At 46.3% G+C, this 23,357-nt stretch overlaps 1 protein-coding gene across 1 annotated transcript in view; it reads right to left on the bottom strand.

The window, feature by feature from the left end:
- LOC137428026 (uncharacterized) overlaps positions 1-23,357 on the bottom strand; it is a 59,707-nt gene that overhangs the window by 19,201 nt on the left and 17,149 nt on the right. The window contains exons 2-5 of the mRNA XM_068117942.2: positions 14,034-14,147; positions 13,336-13,404; positions 8,500-8,658; positions 6,960-7,110 (exon numbers count right to left, since the gene is read on the bottom strand). Of these exons, the coding sequence (XP_067974043.2) occupies positions 6,960-7,110; positions 8,500-8,658; positions 13,336-13,404; positions 14,034-14,147 (493 nt within the window). The remainder of the gene's footprint in view (positions 1-6,959; positions 7,111-8,499; positions 8,659-13,335; positions 13,405-14,033; positions 14,148-23,357) is intronic.

Raw genomic sequence — 23,357 nt, 5'->3', positions numbered from 1 at the left:
CCAAAAGATGAATGGGGCAAGAATATGTGTTGCCATTGTAGAAAAATATCACTGTTTTTATTCAGCCCCCCATTTGAGGTGAGCATAAGTATTGGAACAGATTAACGTAAAGTAAATTAAAGGAGTATAATACTTAGTATTTGGTTGCATATCTCTTGCATGTAATTACTGAATCGAGCACGTGACCCATTTACGTCACAATCACCAAACTTAGACCATAGGCCCAAACCGCTAGTCTGTCACCTCGATGCAAATTTTCACACCAGATGTACTTATGATGTTGAGATTAGGAATCACCGATGTTTCCGCATTGCCATTTGCACATTAATAATGAGGGAACAACTGCGCCAGTATTGGTTGTTGTTGGTTCAGTACCTAGGACGTGACGTCATCTGGCGCCGTTCTGCGCATGCTCAGTTGTGACTTTTTGTCGCGTTGATGATCTTCTTCCTCTTCGCTCTCTGATTTCCTTGGGCTTGATGTGTTTTGCGTGAGCTTCTAATAAAGCTCGATCTATTCACAGAAACGGTGTGGTGTACCGTGTGTGTGATCCGATGGAGTGATAACACGATAAGGTCTATCTCGGCTAACTGTCGTGGTGGCAGCGATTCCGACCCTACGTTCCAGCCTTTCAGCCGACGAAACGTGCTGCAGCCGAAGGCCTCGTGCTTCTTCTTCACAATCTGTGACGGACCACCCGGGCTCTTACGACCTGAGTAACGCAGCCGTCGACACGCTTTCTGTGAGTAACGTTTGTATCTATACTTACAACGATGGCAAACTCACATCGGGCTCCCAAACAATGGTGCCTCACTAAATCAGAGACGATTAATTCTTTTGAAAACTGGAAACAAAATCTCCATCACACGTTATCGCTAGACCCGAGTTTCGACCCTTTTCTTGTGACTGGCTCTCAATGGCTCAAGAAAAACGAGGACAACACCTCTCCGGGGCTTCACTGGCGATGGTGAAGATGTTATTCAAGGCAATCGCCGCACAGCTCAGCTAAAAGTGAACACATTGGATTTGATGCTTGGTCAAATCGCCAATCATTGGTCAAATCGCCAACCATTGGTCAAATCGCCAATCATTGGTCAAAGAGCCAATCATTTCCCAGTCATTGCACGCAACACGATCGTCCGTGATTCTATGTCCGCAGATCATATATGTCAAGTCATCCGCCTGCATTTAGGTTTTCAGTCGACACATTTCCTAGATTTGTCTGATATCCGTTTAGAACCAGAAGAACGCCCAGAAGACCTGTACCAGCGCTTGGCAGCTTTTATCGACGACAATCTGTTCCGCCATGACGGAGGCATCTCGCACCATGGTGAAGTTCCTGCAGATGATGAGGAGCTAACTCCATCCCTCGAAAATGTCGTCGTCCTCAGCTGGCTTCAACTGATCCACCCGACGCTACCGAAAATAGTGAAACAACGTTATGGTACTCAACTACGTCCTCGTACATTGGCTTCCATTAAACCGAAAGTCTTGCTGGCCCTACCGTCCTTGTTAGATGAAATACGGTCCGGTGAAGACACAACAGTCATGCTTTGATGATGAAGATGAAGGGCCCGTCTTTCTAAAAGTCAAAAGAGAACTGTCTTTCCACTAATAACATCGACTCCTAAATCAAGATACAAACCTTCTCAGCGCTCCCAAAGATCCTGCCCATTATGTCACCAAGCGGGGCGTGCGGACTGCCATTTTCTCGGCGAGTGGAGCTACCACTCCCTGAACAAGATCGTAAATATATGGTAAAGGCGAGGCAGATATCCAACATCTTGGACCCCTCTGATGATGGTGAGGAAGTGGTAGACCCCACCATCGACTCTCCAGATGACTCTGACAAGTCCTCCACCCCTGCGTATAGAATTCAAGTACCCCAGGCACCTTACTTGGACACATTTTACCGTCGCCACACTATCTGTGCCATAAGTGACAGTGGAGCCATTGGAAACATGATGAGCCTACCGACTGCCAAACGTCTCAGTCTACCCATGAGAAAGAGTTCTCAGTTAGCTCACCAAGCTGATGGCTCCTCTGCACTCACAGTGCTTGGTGAAGTCAGTTTTATCATGACCTGTGACGACCGACAGTTTACCTTCAAAGGCCTTGTTGTTGAAAACCTGGATGTTGATGTCCTGGCAGGAACATCTTTCATGGAGCTGCATGACATTTCTGTTCGCCCGGCTAAACGCCACATTATCCTCGGCTCAATGATGGGTCCATATACCGATACGGTTCCTCTGATTTCTCTCCCACTCACCATGCAGTCCATCGTGTCCATTTGTTACGTGCCCCTCTACAAAGTACAACTATATGGCCCGGCGAGTACATCGAGCTAAACCTCCCTGGCAATTTGTCTGATTCTACATATGCCCTTGAACCTCGCAGTGACTATCGGCCTCATCGTCCTTCAACCGAAATATCGCCTTCCTCGAGTCTCGCATCGAGCGTATCTGTACTTGTACCTTGCAGAACTACAACGCAAGTTGAATGAACGAGAAGATTTTTTTTTTTTTGTATACATAATCGAGGCTCGTGAAAGAGCTAACATTTATCACACAAACAAATCAAACAGACAAACAAACAAAGTATATAAAAAAGGGAGCGGTAGACGAGATGGGGAAAGAAAGGGAGGCACATAAACACAACATTTGAGAGCAGGGACATCGGGAATGTGTGGGGGGGGGGGGGGGGGGGAGGTGGCATGGGAAGGGGGGGGGGTGGGAGAAGTATAAACACAAGGACACCAAGGACTTCCAGGAAAGAAGTTGGTATTTCAAAAAAGTGGATTTGGGGTGAAATTAGCGGGGGTAGAAAAGATCAACGTTTTGGATGTGGGAAGATGAGAGATGGTGGTGAACAGCTGTTTTAAAGACCTGGAGGGTGGAATGGGATTGAAGAGAGTGAGGGAGTTTGTTCCAGAGGCGGGAGAAAAGAGGTATGAAGGAGTGAAGGTGAGCAGAGAGTCTTGATTTTGGCAGTTTAACCATAAGAGGGTTGCAGGCAGATCTTGTGCGACCTGTAGGAATATTTGGGGACAGAGCCCGAGAGAGCTGGAGGAGCAAGGCCGGAGAGGAGTCGGTAGAAGACAGAAAGACCACCAACCTGCCTGCGGTGAGTAAGTGAAAGGCCTTCGGAGGTAGCTTCATCACGGGAGATTCCAATGATTCTGAACGCTTTGGTTTCAGCAGCGTGAAGACGAGCTAGGTGTGAGGCAGGAGCACCAGCCCAGAGGGGAGAGCAGTATTCCATTGAGCTGCGGATGAAAGCCTTGTATGTGGTGAGGAGCTCAGGTGTGCCAAGGAAGGATTTCGCACAACGGAGGATGCCCAGTCGGCGACTGGCTTTGGAGGCCAGATTTGAAATGTGGTTTTCCCAGGAAAGATCATGGCAGATAGTGAGACCCAAAAGCTTGAGTGACCGAACTTCTTGGAGAGGATTATTCAGAAAGTGGATGGGAGGGTTGTCCAGTCGGTCTTTTCGGAGAGACATCGTAAGAGTGTGAGATTTGTCAGGATTGAAAGACATGGTCCACTTGTTTGCCCAGTCTGTGATTTTGTCCAGGTCTGCAGAGAGTGAGGAGGTTGCAGACTGCCGATCTGAAGGATGAGGAATGGAGCGGCAGAGAGTGGAGTCATCAGCAAAGAGATAGAGAGGATTTTCAAGAGAGTCGGAGAGATCATTGATGAAGACCAGAAAATGCACAGGGCCCAGAATATACTGCCTTGGGGAACTCCAGCCTGAACAGGAAGAGGAGATTAGAGAAACCCATTCAGGGCCACACGTTGACTACGACTAGAGAGGAAGTCCGCCAGCCATGCGTGGAGATTTCCATGGATACCAAAGGAGGAGAGTTTGGTGAGCAGAGCGGGGTGCCAGACCGTATCGAAGGCACGTGATATGTCAAGGGAGACCGCTCTAATTTCCTGTTTGGCATTGAGGATCTCCATCCATTGTTGGGACAGCAGAAGCATCATGTCCAGAATAGAGCGACCTGGTCTGAAACTAAATTGATGATCAGAGATCAAGCCATTGGAAAAGAGGAAAGATTTCATATCCGAAGCAATAATGGATTCCATGACTTTGCTGATAATTGGGAGGCTGATTGGTCTGTAGTTGCTAGGATCTGTTTTTGCACCTTTTTGTGTAAAGCGGTGATGTTGGGCGATTTCCAAGCAGATGCAGATGACCTTGAGTAAAAGAGAGGGTGAAGAGAACAGAGGGAGGGAGTGAAAGAGCGGGAGCACAGGATTTTAGGACCCGTGGGCTGATGCCGTCAGGTCCAGTTGCAGAATCAGAGTCGAGGGTTGACAGAAACTTTTCCACCTTGTCAGGAGGAAAGGACACAGAGTCCAGGAGCAGATGGGTACGGTGGGTACAGAGAGGGATGGGTTTGGGACACAAGATTTAGAGGCAAACACAGAGTTGAGGCATTCAGCTTTTTCACGTGCGGAGTCAGCTGTGCAGCCGTTTGAGGTGAGGGAGGGGATGGAGGGGGAACAAACACCAGAAACAGATTTGACCAGACGCCACCAGGATTTGGAAGAGGAAGACAGATAAGAGAGTCCGGTCTTGAGAACGGAGAGATATTGTTTCCAAAGACATATGGGTGTCTTTGTCAAAGCAGAAGATGCAGGAGTCAACATGGAGTACCTAAACCTGTCTTTCTTGGTGAAAAAGTCCAGTGGCGGGTTCCGACTGGTCACGGCATTTGCCAATGTTGGCCGATATAGCAAACCCCAGCCTTCGTTGATGCCCAATGTCGATTCCACTCTTCGACAAATCAATGGAAGCACATTATCACGACTGACTTGACTAATGCCTTTTATCCAATCCCACTATCGAAAGAGTCAATGAAGTACTGCGGTGTTGCGACTCAATTTCGTGGTGTTGGAGTCTTCCCCCGATCAGCCATGGGTATGCCTGGCTCTGAAACGGCACTCGAAGAACTAACTTGTCGCGGCTTTTGAGACCTCGTGGAGGAGGGTGTTGTGGCCAAACTCGCCGATGATCTCTATTGCGGTGGAGCAAGCGTAGACGAACTGTTAGTCAACTGGAAACGACTGCTTGATGCACTTCAAGCCAACCCCTTAAATCTGTCAGCATCCAAGATTGTTATTGGACCATCTTCCATCCCTATCCTCGGGTGGTTGTGTAATCAAGGCACTATCGCAGCCAGCCCCCATCGCATCTCCACATTATCCATGTGTGCCCTTCCCTGAAAAGGTCTCTGGCCTTCGATCCTTTATTGGCGCTTGCAAAGTCCCAGCTCACGTTTTCTCTGGCTGTTCGAGCTTACTCTCGCCATTAGATGATGCTGTGGCTGGCCGCCTATCCAAGAGAAAATCGCTTGGACCTCCGACCTCATTGAAGCAATCCACTCTGCCCAAAAAGCCCTTTCTTCAAACAGAACCATTATCCTTCCACGCCCTGAAGACCAATTGTGGACTTAAAAATTGTGCTCAGCTGCCACGTGACCATGGCGATCAGCCAATCAACAACCTCGATGCATCGGGCGACACCCATCTCCTGCTTCCTCAATCCAATATGGAGTCACGGGGTGTTGTTTGCACAGTGTGCCGGCTAAAAATGACCCTATTATACCAATTTCTGACGTCAGTTTCCAAAAACTGTCAATGTGTTAAAAGATGGGAAAACCTGGATGATGAGGGGCAAAATATTGCCATTGAATTCCCTGCTACGATCAAGGATTCCAGTCAGAAACCTGAATTTGGATACTATCGAGAATGGTATACGAGGTAAGCAATTGATATCATCCGCTCACTATCTAGCACTCTGCCTGTTTGTGTACTTTTTATATTTCGCATATTTGATATACCACCTGACAATGGAGGAGTACCTCCATGAATTTGGAAATCAAGTTTTGAGATGATCATGAACATCACCAGGTCTGAACCAAACACTCCTAAACAGTTCAAGAAATTCCTCTTGTGTGGGGAAAAACAAGGAGTCCCTCGTCGAATTTTTATTCAAGTAGTGGAGAAAAAGTGCTCGTCCCCAACGACATCTCCGAATTCTGATTTACCATGGTGCAGATTGTCACTGGATTCGGCCGGATGAGAATGGAACTAGTGCAATCAATGTTCCCAAATTACGCTGTATCCACGATGAAGCAGACATGAACATGACACCAGGGTGTTGTTACACCCCAAACATGGCACCAGGGTGTTGTTACACCCCAAACATGGGTGTTGTTATACCCCAAACATGACACCAGGGTGTTGTTACACCCCAAACAATGGGTGTTGTTACACCCCAAACATGACACCAGGGTGTTGTTACACCCCAAACATGACACCAGGGTGTTGTTACACCCCAAACATGGGTGTTGTTACATCCTGGACCCCCTGCCCGTGTGCATCCTGGACCCCAAACATGACACAGGGTGTTGTGACACCCCAAACATGACACCAGGGTGTTGTTACACCCCAAACATGGCACCAGGGTGTTGTTACACCCCAAACATGACAACAGGGTGTTGTTACACCCCAAACATGACACCAGGGTGTGTTACACCCCAAACATGGGTGTTGTTACATCCTGGACCCCCTGCCCGTGTGCATCCTGGACCCCCAAACATGACACAGGGTGTTGTGACACCCCAAACATGACACCAGGGTGTTGTTACACCCCAAACATGACACCAGGCTGTTGCTGCATGCTAAACATGACACCAGGGTGTTGTTACACCCCAAACATGACACCAGGCTGTTGCTGCATGCTAAACATGACACCAGGGTGTTGCTGCCTCCCAGACCCCACGCCCATGTGTGTGTCGGACCCCTTGCTCGTCTGATCAACGTTCTGTTGGATCCATCCATCATACACCAACCACTCAGTCGTGTAACTTTTCAACATGAGCCACTGTCGGAAGTTTCCAAAGCATCACTCAGAGTTACGAGTCGAGTTTGTGCCTCCGGCCGATTTACCTGTAATTAAGTCGTTAATAGAGAAGTTGTCGCATGAACATTCATGTCCATGAAACCGTTTGAAATTCCACAGTTCTTTCATGTGAGAAAATACTTCGTGGATATTGATTTTCGTTTCTCTGCTCGCGGCATCTTCCATTTGGAAACGGCTCTAGAAAAAAAATATATCAATTAAAATAAGGAAACAACCAAATCGTTCGTTAAACTCGTAATGAATGTTTTCAATTTCATCGAGGACAAGACGGAACCAAAGTATAATCAAAGTTTCCTTTACTTTTATGTTTGTTCACAGGTAACCAGTCTTTATGCATTTCCTTCACCAACGTGGAGAGAAATTTGTTACTCGTTTGTCTACATATTACATACAAATATTGGAGTGTAAAGGGAATTGGGGTTGAGAAAGATTCTTTCATAATAGTGATGTGTATTATAGTGATTGAACGGTGTTGGTAGTAATGGATTAATACGAAACATGCAACACATTTTAATCCTTGCAAAAATCCGTGCCCATCCTGGACCCCCCGCCCATGCACGTCTCGGACCCCCCTGCCCGTGTGCATCCTGGACCCCCCGCCCATGCACGTCTCGGACCCCCCTGCCCGTGTGCATCCTGGACCCCCCCCCTGCCCATGTGCATCCTGGACCACCCCCCCCCCCCCCCTGCCCGTGTGCATCCTAGACCTCTCTGCCCGTGTGCATCCTGGACCCCCCTGCTCGTGTGCATCCTGGATGCCCCGCCCATGCATGTCCTGGACCCCCCCTGCCCGTGTGCATCCTGGACCCCCCCCCGCCCGTGTGCATCCTGGACGCCCCCTGCCTGTGTGCATCCTGAACCCCTCCTCCCCCCACCCATGCACGTCCTGGACCCCCCTGCCCGTGTGCATCCTGGACCCCCCCCCCTGCCCGTGTGCATCCTGGACCCCCCCCGACCGTGTGCATGCTGGACCCCCCCCCCCCCCGAGCGTGTGCATGCTGGACCCCCCCCCCCTGCCCGTGTGCGTCCTGGACCCCCCACTGCCTGTGTGCATCCTGGACCCCCCCGCTCGTGTGCATCCTGGACCCCCCTCCCGTGTGCATCCTGGACCCCCTGCCCGTGTGCATCCTCGACCCACCCTCACCCCCGCCCGTGTGCATCCTGGACCCCCCTCCCGTGTGCATCCTGGACCCCCTGCCCGTGTGCATCCTCGACCCACCCTCACCCCCTCCCGTGTGCATCCTGGACCCCCTGCCCGTGTGCATCCTCGACCCACCCCCACCCCCGCCCGTGTGCATCCTGGACCCCCCCCCCCCTTCTGCCCGTGTGCATCCTGGAACCCCCCCCCCCTCTGCCCGTGTGCATCCTGGACCCCCCACCACGTGTGCATCCTGGAACCCCCCGCTTGTTGCACGTCCTGAACCCCCCCCCCCCCCCCCCCCCACCCACTCAGTGCGCGTCCGAAAGCTCCATCCCCACCCCGTGTGCATCCAGGTCCTCCTGCCCATGTGCATGTCCCAATCAGTGGTAATAAAATAAAAACTGTTCCGACTTGATTTCACTTACCCAGACATTACTCGACTTGATGTTGATGTGTTCAATATTTTGCTGAATATTGTTTGCAAGTTTTGTGAGATTCTTCTTCACCATCCCTTCGCCAAATTTTTTGGAATAATTTCGCAATGCCTCAGCATAGAACCACACCTGCAGCAAGACCCTGCACAACTGCGCACACAAGTGTTAGTCGTATCAATTCAATGTTTCCGTGATCGCCAATTATGAGATACATAGTGGAGTTCCGTGCACGAACCTGTAACCATGACACCACCATTCATGCAGCACCAGGGCGGCCATGGAATGCTCGCTCCGGTCCTCTCTAATGCCAGGTTTGATCCCCAGTATTATTTGATCTGCCCAAACCACCTTTTGGGGTGGGAGTGAGGAGTAACCCATCCTCAAGCACACCATCCTCTGGAGGGGAAATGCAGCTGCACATCTTGTGTGCAGTTACTGTGTTTCCATGCTAAACATGGCACCAGGGTGTTGTGACATGACATGACATGACACCATGACACCAGATCCAAATGTGTATTTCAAAAGAGAAACACAGGCCCTATGGAAAGTGTACATCCCGTTTCATAATGTTCACCTTTTGTTACCTTATAACCTGGAATTCAATTACTTTAAATCGGACTTTTTCCATCTTTATTTACACATCGTAACCCACAACTTCCAAGTGAAAAACAAATTCAACAAATTTCAGAAAATTAATTTAAAATTCAAAACTAGAATATCTTGGTTGGATAAGTATCCCTCCCCCTGAGTTAATACTTGGTAGAAGCACCTTTGACAGCAATTACACCTGACCTGTGAGTCTCTTGGGATAGGTCTCTACCAACTTTGCACACCTTGATTGGGCAATATTTGCCCATTTTTCTGGATAAAACTGGTCAAGCTCATTCAAGTTGTGTGGGGAGTGTTGATGGACAAAAATCTTCAATCCATGCCACAGATTTTCGATTAAAGTTAGACTCCAGGTAAAAGTAAACCTACAGTCTAGGTAACACTCCTCCCCACCCCCACTTCCCCTCACGTCCCACTACCAAATGCAAATTGAGAACCCCTGCCCCCTACCCCTCAAGTCGCCCTTCCAAGCTCAAGTTAAAAAAAACCCCCTCAGCCCCCTTTTCCCCTACCAAACACAAGTCGAGAATACCCCCTTCCCCAGTGCTGTGTTGAGGCGTCGTGGTGATGGTCATGGTTTAACCCTCGACCAGTCAAATACCCCAGAGGATGGTGGGGTGTGAGGGGGTTAAATATTACTGCAAGGTAAGCTTAGGTCGGTCTTATCTCGCTCTCCCACCTGTTTCTCTCTATCCTTCTTTCTCTCTCCCTTGCGCTTCAAGCCGCACTTCGCTTCATGCCACATAATCCTGCAGCGACCTACACACCACAAACTTGTGCCTGCCACAAGCCCTCGCCTGCCCATTTGTTCTTGCTATGTGAATCTGGCATTCCGGCGCCATTAGGGGTTTTATTCAGTTCTCTTTGTACAGTGCATTCAGAAAGTATTCAGACCCCTTCACTTTTTTCACATTTTATGTTGCAGCCTTATTCTGAAATCGTTTAAATTCATTTTTCCCTCATCAATATACACTCAATACCCCATAATGACAAAGAGAAAACAGGATTTTAGAAATTTTTACAAATTTATTAAAAAGAAAAAACTGAAATATCACATTTGCATAACTATTCAGACCCTTTGCTGTGACACTTGAAATTTAACTCAGGTGCCTCCCATTTCTCTTGATCATCTTTGAGATGTTTCTACACCTTGATTGGAGTCCACCTGTGGTAAATTCAATTGATTGGACATGATTTGGAAAGGCACACACCTGTCTATATAAGGTGTCACAGCTGACAATGCATATCAGAGCAAAAACCAAGCCATGAGGTCGAAGGAACTGCCTGCAGAGCTCAGAGACAGGATTGTGTCGAGGCACAGATTTGGGGAAGCCTACAAAAAAAATTCCTGCTGCATTGAAGGTTCCCAAGAGCACAGTGGCCTCCATAATTCTTAAATGGAAGAAGTTTGGAACAACCAGGACTCTTCCTAGAGCTGGCCGCCCGGCCAAACTGAGCAATCGGGGGAGAAGGGCCTTGGTATAAAAGGTGACCAAGAACCCCATGGTCACTCTGGCTGAGCTCCAGAGATCCTGTGTGGAGATGGGAGAAACTTCCAGAAGGACAACCATCACTGCAACACTCCACCGATCTGGGCTTTATGGCAGAATGGCCAGACGGAAGACTCTCCTCATTGAAAGACACATGAAAGCCCGCTTGGAGTTTTCAAAAAAGCACCTGAAGGACTCCGACTGTGAGAAACAAGATTCTGTGGTCTGATGAAACCAAGATTGAACTGTTTGGCTTCAAGAATCAGTTTTTTGTTTTTTTTTGGTTTTTTTTGTATACTGAATCGAGGCTCGTGAAAGAGCTAACATTGATTTCACAAACAAATCAACCAGACAAACAAAATATACAAAAAGAGGGAGCGGAAGACAAGATTGGGAGAGAAGGGGAAGCACACAACCACAACATTTGAGAGCAGGGAGAAGTGTGGGAGGGAGAGGGCTTGGGGGCAGGAGGCATGGGAAGGGGAGGGGGGGCGGGGGGGGTGGAGGTATAAAACACAAGGGGACCGAAATTAGCGGGGGTAGAAAAGATCAAGGTTTTGGATGGGGGAGGATAAGAGATGGTGGTGAACAGCTGTTTTAAAGACCTGGAGGGTGGAGTGGGATTGAAGAGAGTGAGGGAGTTTGTTCCAGAGGCGGGAGAAAAGAGGAATGAAGGAGTGAAGGTGAGCAGAAAGTCTTGATTTTGGCAGTTTAACCATAAGAAGGTTGCAGGCAGATCTTGTGCGACCTGTAGGAATATTTTGGGGACAGAGCCCAGAGAGGGCCGGGGGGGCAAGGACAGAGAGGAGTCGGTAGAAGACGGAAAGACCACCAACCTGCCTGCGGTGAGTGAGTGAAAGGCCCTTGGAGTTAGCTTCATCGCGGGAGATTCCAATGATTCTGAACGCTTTGGTTTCAACAGCATGAAGACGGGCTAGGTGTGAGGCAGGAGCACCAGACCAGAGGGGAGAGCAGTATTCCATAGAGCTGCGGATGTAAGCCTTGTATGTGGTGAGGAGCTCAGGTGTGCCAAGGAAGGACTTCGCACGACGGAGGATGCCCAGTCGGCGACTGGCTTTGGAGGCCAGATTTGAAATGTGGTTTTCCCAGGAAAGGTCATGGCAAATAGTGAGACCCAAAAGCTTGAGTGACAGAACTTCTTGGAGAGGATTATTCAGAAAGTGGATGGGAGGGTTTTCCAGTCGGTCTTTTCGGAGAGACATCGTAAGAGTGTGAGATTTATCAGGATTGAAAGACATGTTCCATTTGTTTGCCCAGTCTGTGATTTTGTTCAGGTCTGCAGAGAGTGAGGGGGCTGCAGACTGCCGATCTGAGGAATGAGGAATGGAGCGACAGAGAGTAGAGTCGTCAGCAAAGAGATAGAGAGGATTTTCAAGAGAGTCAGAGAGATCATTGATGAAGACCAGAAAAAGCACAGGGCCCAGAACACTACCTTGGGGAACTCCAGCCTGAACAGGAAGAGGAGATGGGAGAAACCCATTCAGGGCCACACGTTGACTACGACCAGAGAGGAAGTCCGCCAGCCATGCGTGGAGATTTCCATGGATACCAAAGGAGGAGAGTTTGGTGAGCAGAGCAGGGTGCCAGACCGTATCGAAGGCACGTGAAATGTCAAGGGAGACGGCTCTAATTTCCTGTTTGGCGTTGAGGACCTCCATCCATTGTTGTGAAAGCAGAAGCAGCATGTCCAGAGTAGAGTGACCAGGTCTGAAACCAAATTGATGATCAGAGATCAAGCCATTGGAGAAGAGGAAAGATTTCATATCTGAAGCAATGATGGATTCCATGACTTTGCTGATAATTGGGAGAAGGCTGATTGGTCTGTAGTTGCTGGGATCTGTTTTTGCACCTTTTTTGTGCAAAGCGGTGATGTTGGCTGATTTCCAAGCAGAAGGCAGATGACCTAGAGCAAAAGAGAGGGTGAAGAGAACAGAAAGAGGGAGTGAAAGAGCGGAAGCACATGATTTTAGGACCCGTGGGCTGATGCCGTCAGGACCAGTTGCAGAATCAGAGTCGAGGGTTGACAGAAACTTTTCCACCTTGTCAGGAGGAAAGGACACAGAGTCCAGGAGCAGCTGGGTACGACTGGGTACGGTGGGTACAGAGAGGGATGGGTTTGGGACACAAGATTTAGAGGCAAACACAGAGTTGAGGCATTCAGCTTTTTCACGTGCGGAGTCAGCCGTTAAGCCGTTTGAGGTGAGGGAGGGGATGGAGGTGGAACAAACACCAGAAACAGATTTGGCCAGACGCCACCAGGATTTGGAAGAGGGAGACAGATAAGAGAGTTCGGTCTTGAGAACGGTGAGATATTGTTTCCTGGCTCTCCTGAGGGTGGACACACACTTGTTTCGGGCTTTGTGAAAGGAAATGAGATTTCCTTCCGTTGGATTTGCTTTCCAGGAGACGAAAGCAAGTTGTTTCAGGGCAACAGCCTCACCACAAGAATCCGTGTACCATGGACGGGAGGAAGGGTATGACAACTGAAGACGAGATGGGATAAATCTGTGCATGAGAGAGAGCAATTTACTTTGAAAGAATTCCCAGGATGAGTTGATGTCAGAGGCAGTAGAGATGGGAGACCAGTACAATTATAGTGTGATACAATTTTTAGTATGGCTTCCAAAATCATTCAGTCTGCTTCAAAGTTACTCGTACTCCATTTCTACTTCTATCACATGTACGATGATTCTTGCTGCAAACTCACTGTTTGTTCGTCCCTGGAAGTTGTCACATTTTTCACAGTCAGGGTTGCATCTTTCTGGATGTTCTTTTTCTGGAAGAGAGAATAAAGCATTCATTGTGTTGAAAAAATGTTCATTATATTATAATTATATTTGAAATGTTATAATTGTATTTGAAAAATGTAACAAATTTCATGTCATCTTACTTCATACCACTCTGGAGCTAGACAACATTCCTTCACTTGATTACTTAGTGAGTTGTAATTCTGAACCCACTTTGCAGTTTCTCTTTTCAACTTGTTCATTAAGTTTCACAACCGTGAACCTTGTACAATCGGCTGCACACGTCTCTGATGGTACCGTCGCCACGGTCCACACAAAAATGAAAAAAACAAGTTTGGGTATCCACAAATGTGTGATGTAAATATTAATATAATGTAAAGTGTGGTGTGGGGTGTAGTGGGTTGTGATGTACAGTGGGGTGTGGATTCAGCGTGAGGTACAGTGCGGTGTGGGTTCAGTGAACAAGTTACAGTGGACAGTGAAGTGTGGATTCGATGTGAGGTACAGTGTGTTGTGGATTCTGTGCGCTGAGGTAAAGTGAGGTGTGGGTTAAGTGTGACGTACAGTGTGGTGTGGATTCAGTGTTAGGCATAGTGTGGTGTGGATTCTGTGCGCTGAGGTAAAGTGTGGTGTGGATTGAGTGTGATGTGAAACTCACTGTCTCGTTCATCAGAATGGTGAGGGCACTCGTCATAGCTAGAGGACCACAGGGTTTTGGAAGGACAACCATGGTCTGTGCAAATAGAATCGATGCAAGAGCAATGCAAGTCACCTGTGAAGGTACCCAAAGTCACAATGGTCAACAGGCTTTTATTTTCAATGAACTCCTTCATAGTTTGTGCAATAAATTTGGAATCTGCTGCATGGTTCTCTTGCAAAATGGGAACAAAATTTCTTTTCTTTTTTTAACCATTCAGGCTGTTGCAAGTAATTCAATCTGTATTTTGAGTCGTTCGATCTGCTATATGAATCATTTGATCTGTGTTACAAGTAATTTGATCTGTTACGAGTCATTCGATCTTTTATGCGAGTCGTTTGGTCTGCTTTGAGTCATTCAATCTTTGTTACGGGTCATTTGATCTGTGTTACAAGTTATTTGATCTGTTACGAGTCATTCAATCTGTTACAAGTCATTCAATCAGTTACGAGTCATTCAATCTGTTTCGAGTCATTTGATCATTGTTACGAACCATTTTATCTGTCACGCGTCATTTGATCATTGTTACGAGTCATTTGATCTGTGTTACGAGCCATTGGATCTGTGTTATACGTCATTTGATCTGTGTTATGAGCCATTTGATTTGTGTTACGAGCCATTTGATCTGTGTTACGAGCCATTTGAGCTGTGTTACGAGCCATTTGATCTGTGTTACGAGCCATTTGATCTGTGTTACGAGCCATTTGATCTGTGTTACGAGTCATTTGATTGTTACGGTCATTTGATTGTTACGGGTCATTTGATTGTTACGAGTCATTTGATTGTTACGAGTTATTTGATTGTTACGAGTCATTTGATTGTTACGAGTCATTTGATCATTGTTACACGTCATTTGATCTGTGTTTTGAGCCATTTGATCTTTGTTACGAGTCATTTGATCTTTGTTACGAGTCATTTGATTGTTACGAGTCATTTGATTGTTACGAGTCATTTGATCATTGTTACGAGTCATTTGATCATTGTTACGAGTCATTTGATCTGTGTTTCGAGCCATTTGATCTTTGTTACGAGCCTTTTGATCTTTGTTACGAGCCATTTGATATGTGTTATGAGTCATTTGATCTGTGTTACGAGTCATTTGATCTTTGTTACGAGCCATTTGATCTGTGTTATGAGTCTTTTGATTGGTGTTATTGAATCATTGGTTTTGTATTACAATTACAAATCATTCGTTCTTATTTTTAAAATACCAGTTTAATTAATATTCGTTTATGAAACAATACGTTCTTGGTTTTATTTTGGAATAATTTGGTCTTATGTTGGAATCATTCGTTCTTGAATTTGAATCATTCGTTCTTGGTTTTAATTATTACCCTCGCAGGAGGAAGAGGGTATTGCATTTGGGTCCGTTTGTCTGGTTTTTTTTTTTTGTCTGTCTTTGTCTGCACAGAATAAATATGATTTTCTTGGCAACCATTGGTCCGATTGACACGACATTTCTACCATAGGTGCAACTCCACCTGTAGAGGTTTTTATGATAATTATGACGTCATAGGTCACGTGGTATGGGCGCCATCTTGGAAAAGGCGAAAAACTTTGCACCTCTATATCTCCGAAAGCGCTGCATGGAAAAAATTGAGACAGCTCATTGTAAAGAACTCTCCATGGGGAATAAAATATGCTAATGATGATGGCATAGGTACCTCCATTATGACATCATAATTCGACAAGTACAAAGCTTCATCCAATCAAGATGAAATTTCTTGATCATCATCTAGGGATAAAGTAGTGGAGAAAAAATAATAATGATGACGTCATCGGTCACGTGGTTCGGCCACCATATTGGTTTTAAACGCAAAAGCCTTAAAAACCCCTGAAAACACATCCTGGCGAGGGTCTGCAATCTCTGATTGCTCTTTCTCGTTTGTTCTTGGTTTTTAACCATTACATCAACAAATGTTCTCACGCCTGTTTTTGGTGTCTGGCTGTCTGGTTGTTTGTCTGTGAGCAGGATATCTCAAAAAGGTGTGGGCGCATTCTGATTAAACTTGGTGGACAGGTAAGGATGTTTGACGAGGACAATGCAAATTTAATTCTGGTGAAGATCCGAATGCGGATCGTCACCATTCGATCATATCGATTTAAGTCGCAATCGATTTAAGTGATTCGTCACCATTGAGTGATGGGACCAAAAACGGTATCAAGCAAGATGTGTCAAAAAGTTATGAATGGGTTATGACAAAACCAGGTGGATGAGTTGGGTAGGTGACAAGAACAAGTCGATTCGATTTTATTCAGTTAGTAGTAGTAGTAGTAGTAGTAGTGCTTTTGTTGGAAAGGTTACAGAGATTTGCGTTCAGAGCTCATGCAAGCTCAGGCAAACATATGTTCCCAGTTTAATGTCGCTCAATTCCTCATCTCTGCAAGTCCATGGTTTGAACTACAGTAGACAAGGTAGAGCATTTTGAAGAGAAAGCACTACCAAGACAGATAAGGGGAAGGTAAAAGAACGCCAAAGAACACCAAAAAAAGAACGCCAAAGAACACCAAAAAGAATGCCAAATAACACATTTATACAAATAAGAGCAAAGTATCTTGTGGGGAGACCGTACAAAGTGCATCATTTATAGTCCAGGTTTCCTTAAACTTTTGAACAGTGTTACTATATTCTCCCGTCTTGTACTCCGAAATAATGCGTGAGCGTATTAAGCCCTTCAGACATACAGAACTGTGTTCCACCACATCTTTCTCAATTTTTGCCTTCCTGGTTTTATATATTGCCATTTTTGCACAGGCTAAAATAAAGTTAACAAGGAGATCTCGTGACTTGCTTAGTTTCTTTACCGGGTGCCCGATGATAAAAAGTGTCGGAGAGAAGTGAAGCCAGAAGCGCAAGAGAAGATTTTTCATCAGTAAGAACACTGGTTCAAGACGGTGGCATTGAAGGTATATGTGAAATATAGTTTCCCTTTCACCACAAAAGCAGCAATCCTCTGAGAAGTTAGTGAAATGCCGCATCATAGATCCAGAGCTCAGTGCACCATGTAGCAACCTCCAACTTAAGTCTGCCATCATTCTTGGCGTTGGGTAGAGATAGAGTGAATCCCAACGTGGATGAACAGTCGAAGGAAGTGGAAGAGTCTCACGCCAGGGAGTATCCAGTCGGGTTGCAAGAGCTATATAATGGAGCGAGTGGATCACTAGCAGGTATATATTTTTCCTTGATAGCCCACAGAACGACATTTCCACTGTACCAGGGGTCTTACTCATATTGTTTGCAGGTATTGGCTGAGAGAGCTCGCAACATCGTGGTCAGATTTTAAAATCCATGGAGTTACCGATGGACAGCTGTCCAGATCCATCACCCTCTTTGGGATTCTCTAGATATTCCAGACAATCGGGAGGCAAGGAGCTTTTGACCTCTTCAAGTATCCTGGAGGGGATCCTGATTGTCCTCAGGCCCATTTTCGCTGCGAGTTCCTTGGGTAAAAGCGTTCTCTTACCATCGTTCAGAAGGTCTCCCACTGTGGATATGCTACCAGCTAAGAGGCTCCTTCTTACTGAAAAGGAAGCCAGAGTTGGGCCCTGTAGAAGAGGGTTGAGAATGAGCGGTTCTTCTAACAGGTCCTTGCCTGGATAAGGAACTGTTCTTTGTACGTCGACTACATTCCAAGCCCTCAGCATTTCTTGATAAAAAATAGGCAATGTAGCACTAGACAGGCTCCGAGATGTAATGATGAAAAGATTCCTTTTGTACCCAAGATTGAGCACTTTGCTGAAGACGTATGATGCCAGTGAGCACCATTGCGGTGCAGGGTTCACATGTAGGTAACGTTGTATGGTCTTCAGCCTGAATGCGTGGTAGTGGCTTCGAAGGCAGGGAAAAGACTGTCCACCTTCTGAAAAAGTCAAGCTCAGAATGCCCAGGGAAACCCAGTGTTTACCATTCCAAAAGTAGTCCAGTAGCTGCCTCTGCATCTTAACCAGAAACTCCTCTGGAGTGCTTATGCAAGAGAGCCTGAATACTCACTTCGGAATTATAAACTGTTTAATAAGGAGTGTTTTTCCCCTCAGAGACAGGACTTTGAGTAGTCCACTCCAGTCTCTCAACTTTGCTTCGATCTTGTCCCCTAAAGTGTTCCAGTTAATGAGTGGTGAGGACCCATGGGAAGTGGATAAGTGCACCCCCAAATATTTGAGCTCATTGCGACTCCAGGTCAATTTCTGAAAAAGTGTTGGTAACTCCTTTACCTGCATTTGTCCAATTAGAAGCCCCGAGCTTTTCCTCCAATTGATTGTAGCAGACGATGCTGCTGAATAGACCTGCTGACAATCATAAACTATTTGCATATCCCTTGCATTACTGGCAAACACGAGAACATCATCTATATATGCAGAAAGTTTGAGGTTGACCCTGTTGTGTGGCACCACAATGCCAGTTAGCCACCTTCTCATCAAACAAAGGAAGGGTTCGATACATAGGGAATATAATTGGCCGGACAGGGGACATCCTTGTCTTATTCCTCTCTCAAATGGAAAGGGCGCGAGCAAGAAACCGTTGACTTTGACTAGGCATTCTGCCGACATGTACAACGTCTGAATCATGCCTACAAATCTCCTCCCCAACCCAAATGTTAGCAAGGTTTCAAACAGATACTCATGGTTCATCTGGTCAAAGGCTTTCTCCTGATCCAAGGAAAGAAATCCGACTTGAGTCCGAGTCATGTCCGCATACTGTATCAGGTCTCTGACAAGGGATATGTTGTCATGTATTGTCCTGCCTGGAATGGCATAAGATTGGTCCGGGCTGACTAATTTTGTCAGGACTGGTCCGAGACGGAGTGACAACATTTTAGCCATGACCTTATAATCCACACACAGCAGAGACACAGGGTGGTAATTCTTCAAGTCTCTCAAGTCACCCTCCTTGGGAATCAAGACCAGCATCGCTCGACGCCAAGAAAGGGCCATTATACCTGTATCACATGCTTCCTGAGCTACGCTTAGGTAATCAGGTACAACCAAGTCCCATACTTTTGTATAGAATTCACATGATAAGCCATCCATGCCAGGGGCTTTATCTCTTGATAGGCTGTGCAGGGCGGTTTTCAATTCTTCCAGAGATAATGGAGTCTCCAGCTGCTCCCGGTCTTCTACAGAGGCTTCAGGAAGACTACTCCACAAAGTGCCACCTGCACCTGCATCTGTGCTCTTACCCGGATACAGCTGAGCGTAAAAGGCTCTAATTCGTTTTTGAACACCCTCAGAGCCATTGAGCAAGAGACCATCTTCTGCGAGAACACTCGCTATAGTCCTGAATTGACCTTTGCGTTTTTCCACCCCTTTGAGATAATTCAGGACATATTCATCCTCAGAAATAAACTGCAAACGAGAGCGCACATACGCCCCTCGTGCCTTCACACGACTACATGCTTTAAGGGTGCTCTCTTTTTCTTGGTATGCCTGCAGTTCAGTAGAGGTAAGTGTGGCCAGGTGCTTCTCAAGGTGCAGCAGTTCCTCTTCCAGTCTTTTGATCCCTAACCCAAGTGTTTTGCTCGATCCATACGAGTATTCCTGACACAGCAATTTCAATCGTACCTTGCCTACATCCCACCAGAATCCAAGTGAGCAAAAATCTCCTTTTTTATTCCTCCAGGCTTGCCAAAAATTCAAAAAGATTGACAAAAAGGCTTCATCCTGACTTAAAGCATTGTTCAGGTGCCACAAGCCAGGGCCTCGCCTTGTTTCCGCCAGGGAAAACTTAATCCAGGCCAAGTTGTGATCTGTGAAATGGGCAACTTTTATGCCGGAGTCACTGACAATCTTACACCAACGGTGAGACACGTAAATTCTATCGAGCCGGGATTGTGATATATGACCACCTCTGATACTCGTATACGTGAATGTTCTGTCTGTGGGGTGTTGTATGTGCCAAGTATCCCTCAAGTTTAACAGTGTTATGGTTTGTTGTAATATTCTTACAGAGGGATTATGCGGCTCCTGACCTATTCGATCAAGGGAGGGGTTTAGAGTGAAATTAAAGTCTCCTCCAAGAATTACACACTTTTCACCAGGCAAGGTGAGCATGAATCTCTGCAACCGGTTGAAGAAAATCCCCCTTGCAACTCCTACACAAGGTGCATAAATGTTGACGAAATTGACAACAAATTCTTCAAACTTTGCTTTTATATGTAGCAACCGCCCCACACTGGCTTCCTTTACGACAAGTATTTCAGGTTTCCTCTTTGGTGAAAAGAGGGTAGCCACTCCACAAGATGTGTCCGTTAGGTGACTGAAAAAGGCCAAGCCTTCCCATTGGTTTTCCAATCGGGATGCAGCCTCTGGGGTCGTGTGGGTTTCCTGCAAAAAGGTTACTTCAAGTTTTTCCTTCACACAGAATGACAATACCTGGTGCACACGGAATGCATCCTTACAGCCATTGACATTCAATGATCCTATTCGTAAGTTTGATGTCATTATTGTATTGAGAGTTTTGTTTCTGTGAAATTCATCCTCCTAAACGAATTTATATTCAGGCCCGTAACTCAACAACTTTGCTAGAAACTTCCTGACTCGGGCTTGTTCGGCCGAGCCTGAAGTCCTTGTTTTATGTCCCTCTCTCCTTAGTGCATACAAGGAATGCACTAGCAAGTCATAATCTTTCCACCGTTTCAGCGCATTTTCTACTTTCTTCCTGCTATGCAAGCTTTGTTCCAGGAACTCGAGTATCTCCTGGCTGGGAATGCAGGAATGGCGTCCTGCAGGTAGGTCTGTCTCTAAACCAGTCAGTGACCCTTGATAGTCTTCCCCATCACCAATACTTTCCTCATCATTGCTGTCTGGAGGTTCAAGATCCTTCTCCTTTGGTGTACTTGTACAATGTGTCAAGTCTTTTGCCATGTCGTCTCTCAAGGCTGACTTGGCATAATCTTCTGGCGCAGAGGAACGCTCCTTTGGCTCTGATGCGGCGGACGTTGCTTCACCTGTGGGAATGGATGCCTCCTCCTCAGTTGGTATAGGAGATCCAACCTTTTGGGGTCGTAAAATAGAGATGTGCTCAACTATTCCCCTTTCTGCGCCAACAGTGAGTGAACTGACATCACCTGAGATGTCGGTCAGTGCCAGCAACTTTATTGATGCTTGTGTGTCTGGTTCCCTCTGTCTGTCCCACCGATGAATGCTACTTCAGAATCCTTTGAAACTTCGGTGTTAATCCTTCGGTTCAGAACTGCTCTTGTAGATGTTTCAATCCCTGGTTTATTTTGAAGCTTCGTTGCAGTTGTTATTATTGGATGCATTTTCTCAGGAGCCAACATCACAGTATCGTTTGGCCCTGTCAAGTCAGATACCTCTTGGATGTTTGTCTTTACCGTGCTGGGTTTACTACCTGACGGTCTCCCTTCCTGTTCATTCTTCAAACTGTCTTTGGGTGGATCTGAGAGAGAAGACTCTCCATATCCTGTCGTTTGATGAATAGTTTCCTCTTCTTCTTCTTCCATTTCTTCAGATTGGGTGACCACTCTTTTCTCCTTCAGAATACTAGGCTTTACAAATCCCTTTGACACATTACTTCCCGTGTCATCCTCAATTGTACCAGGGTGTTCCGTGGTCCCCTCCTCTGCGGGTTCTGATTTCCTCTTCTGTGCTCTCTTTGCCTTCCCTGCTCCCACTGCCTGCCATTGATTTATGGCAGCGGAAGAGTTGGGATGAGAAGCTGGTATAGAACTTTCTTGAGGGTCCACTGCCCTCGAGCACAAAGGAGCAGCCACCTCTCTTAGGTTACCTTCAGTGACGCTGGGATCCTCTCGAGGCTGATCTGGACGTTGAGGAGCTGCAACCTCTTTAATGATAGTGGGGCAGTCTGCTCTCCTGTGATCCTTTACTTTGCATACAAAACAACGGGGTTCGTTTGTCATATAAAACACCCTGTAATTATTTCCGTCAAAAGGAATAACAAACGACCCCTCACATTCAGCATCCTTTCCCAATTCAATGGATACTTGTCTTTTAAAAGACCAGACATGTTGTAGATAGGGTTCATGACAGCCCAAAGCCACAGGCTTGATGGGTGATCTCAACACTCCCAGTCGTTCCAGGAAAGGCACCACGACATTGTCAGGCACGTAAGGGGGTATATTAGATATAATTATCATTGTACCAAGACTTGAGAGTGGCTCGACTTGTACAAAGAGTCCTCCCACACTAATCCCTTTCTCAATGGCTTTGTTTGCTGCAGCCTCTGAGTTAAGAAAGAACACAGCTTGTCCATACATTTTCGAGGCTGCAACTATCGTTGCTGGATCAACCACACTAGCGAGTGCGTTCACATAGGCCTCTATTTGGGTGATTTGTCCCAATTCGCATTTCACCCCGTGCTTCCTTGTTAACGCCTTAAACGGGTGGGCAGGGCGGTTCCCACCTGCACCAGAGGTAGTAGCGGCCATTCTTGCCCATGTACCATCCAGGCATGATTGCTATTAACGGTATATTTCCCGTCAAATGAAAATGAAAAAAAAAAAATCAATGAGCTCGTTCGCGAGCTTTAGCTTATTTCAGCACGACCGGACAGGTATGCTAATGATTAACTCAAAAGGATAATCAAACGGGCGTTGAGCAAATAACTTATCGGATTAATCGCCAAAACTATGCAAATTTAGCACAGAAGGTCAAGGGTCATTAAGCAAAAACAAGGCAGTCAAACAGTTTGTGATATGCCACAAATCTGGCGCGGCAAATATAGTCCCACACGGGTGCGGCCGCACGCCGCGGCTAGGCCCGAACACAAAAGAACTAATAACTCAAACGGGACGTCAAAGTAAAATAACAAAATGAACCAACTCGGTTCAAATAACCCAAATAAACCAAAAATACAAACGAAAACGGAAGAGGATGAGAAGGAAATGTCGAAAATAGCACGGCTCGAGGAGCAGCAAAATGGCGTGGCGTAGTAGTAGTAGTAGTAGTAGTAGTAGTAGTAGTAGTAGTAGTAGTAGTAGTAGTAGTAGTAGTAGTAGTAGTAGTATTACTACTACTTCTACTAATGCTTTTGTTGAAAAGGCTTTAAATGTTTGCACTCAGGACTCAGGTTTGTTTGCTCAGGCAAACATACGTTTCCTGTTTAATGTCACTCAACTTCCTCATCCCTGCAAGTCCATGGTTTTAACTGCAGTAGACAAGATGGAGCATTTTAAAGAGAAAGCACTACCATGACAGATGGAGAGGTAAAAGAACACCAAAAAACAAAATAACACATTTATACAAATAAGAGCAAAGTACCTTGTGGGGGGAAACTGTAAAGTGCATAATTTATGGTCCAGGTTTCCT

The sequence above is a fragment of the Myxine glutinosa genome, chromosome 5 (genome assembly GCF_964187855.1).
Source record: "Myxine glutinosa chromosome 5, kmMyxGlut1.1, whole genome shotgun sequence".
Lineage (NCBI taxonomy): Eukaryota > Metazoa > Chordata > Myxini > Myxiniformes > Myxinidae > Myxine > Myxine glutinosa.
The sequence above is the reverse complement of the archived record's forward strand: the minus strand, read 5'-3'. Positions and strand labels throughout refer to the sequence as shown.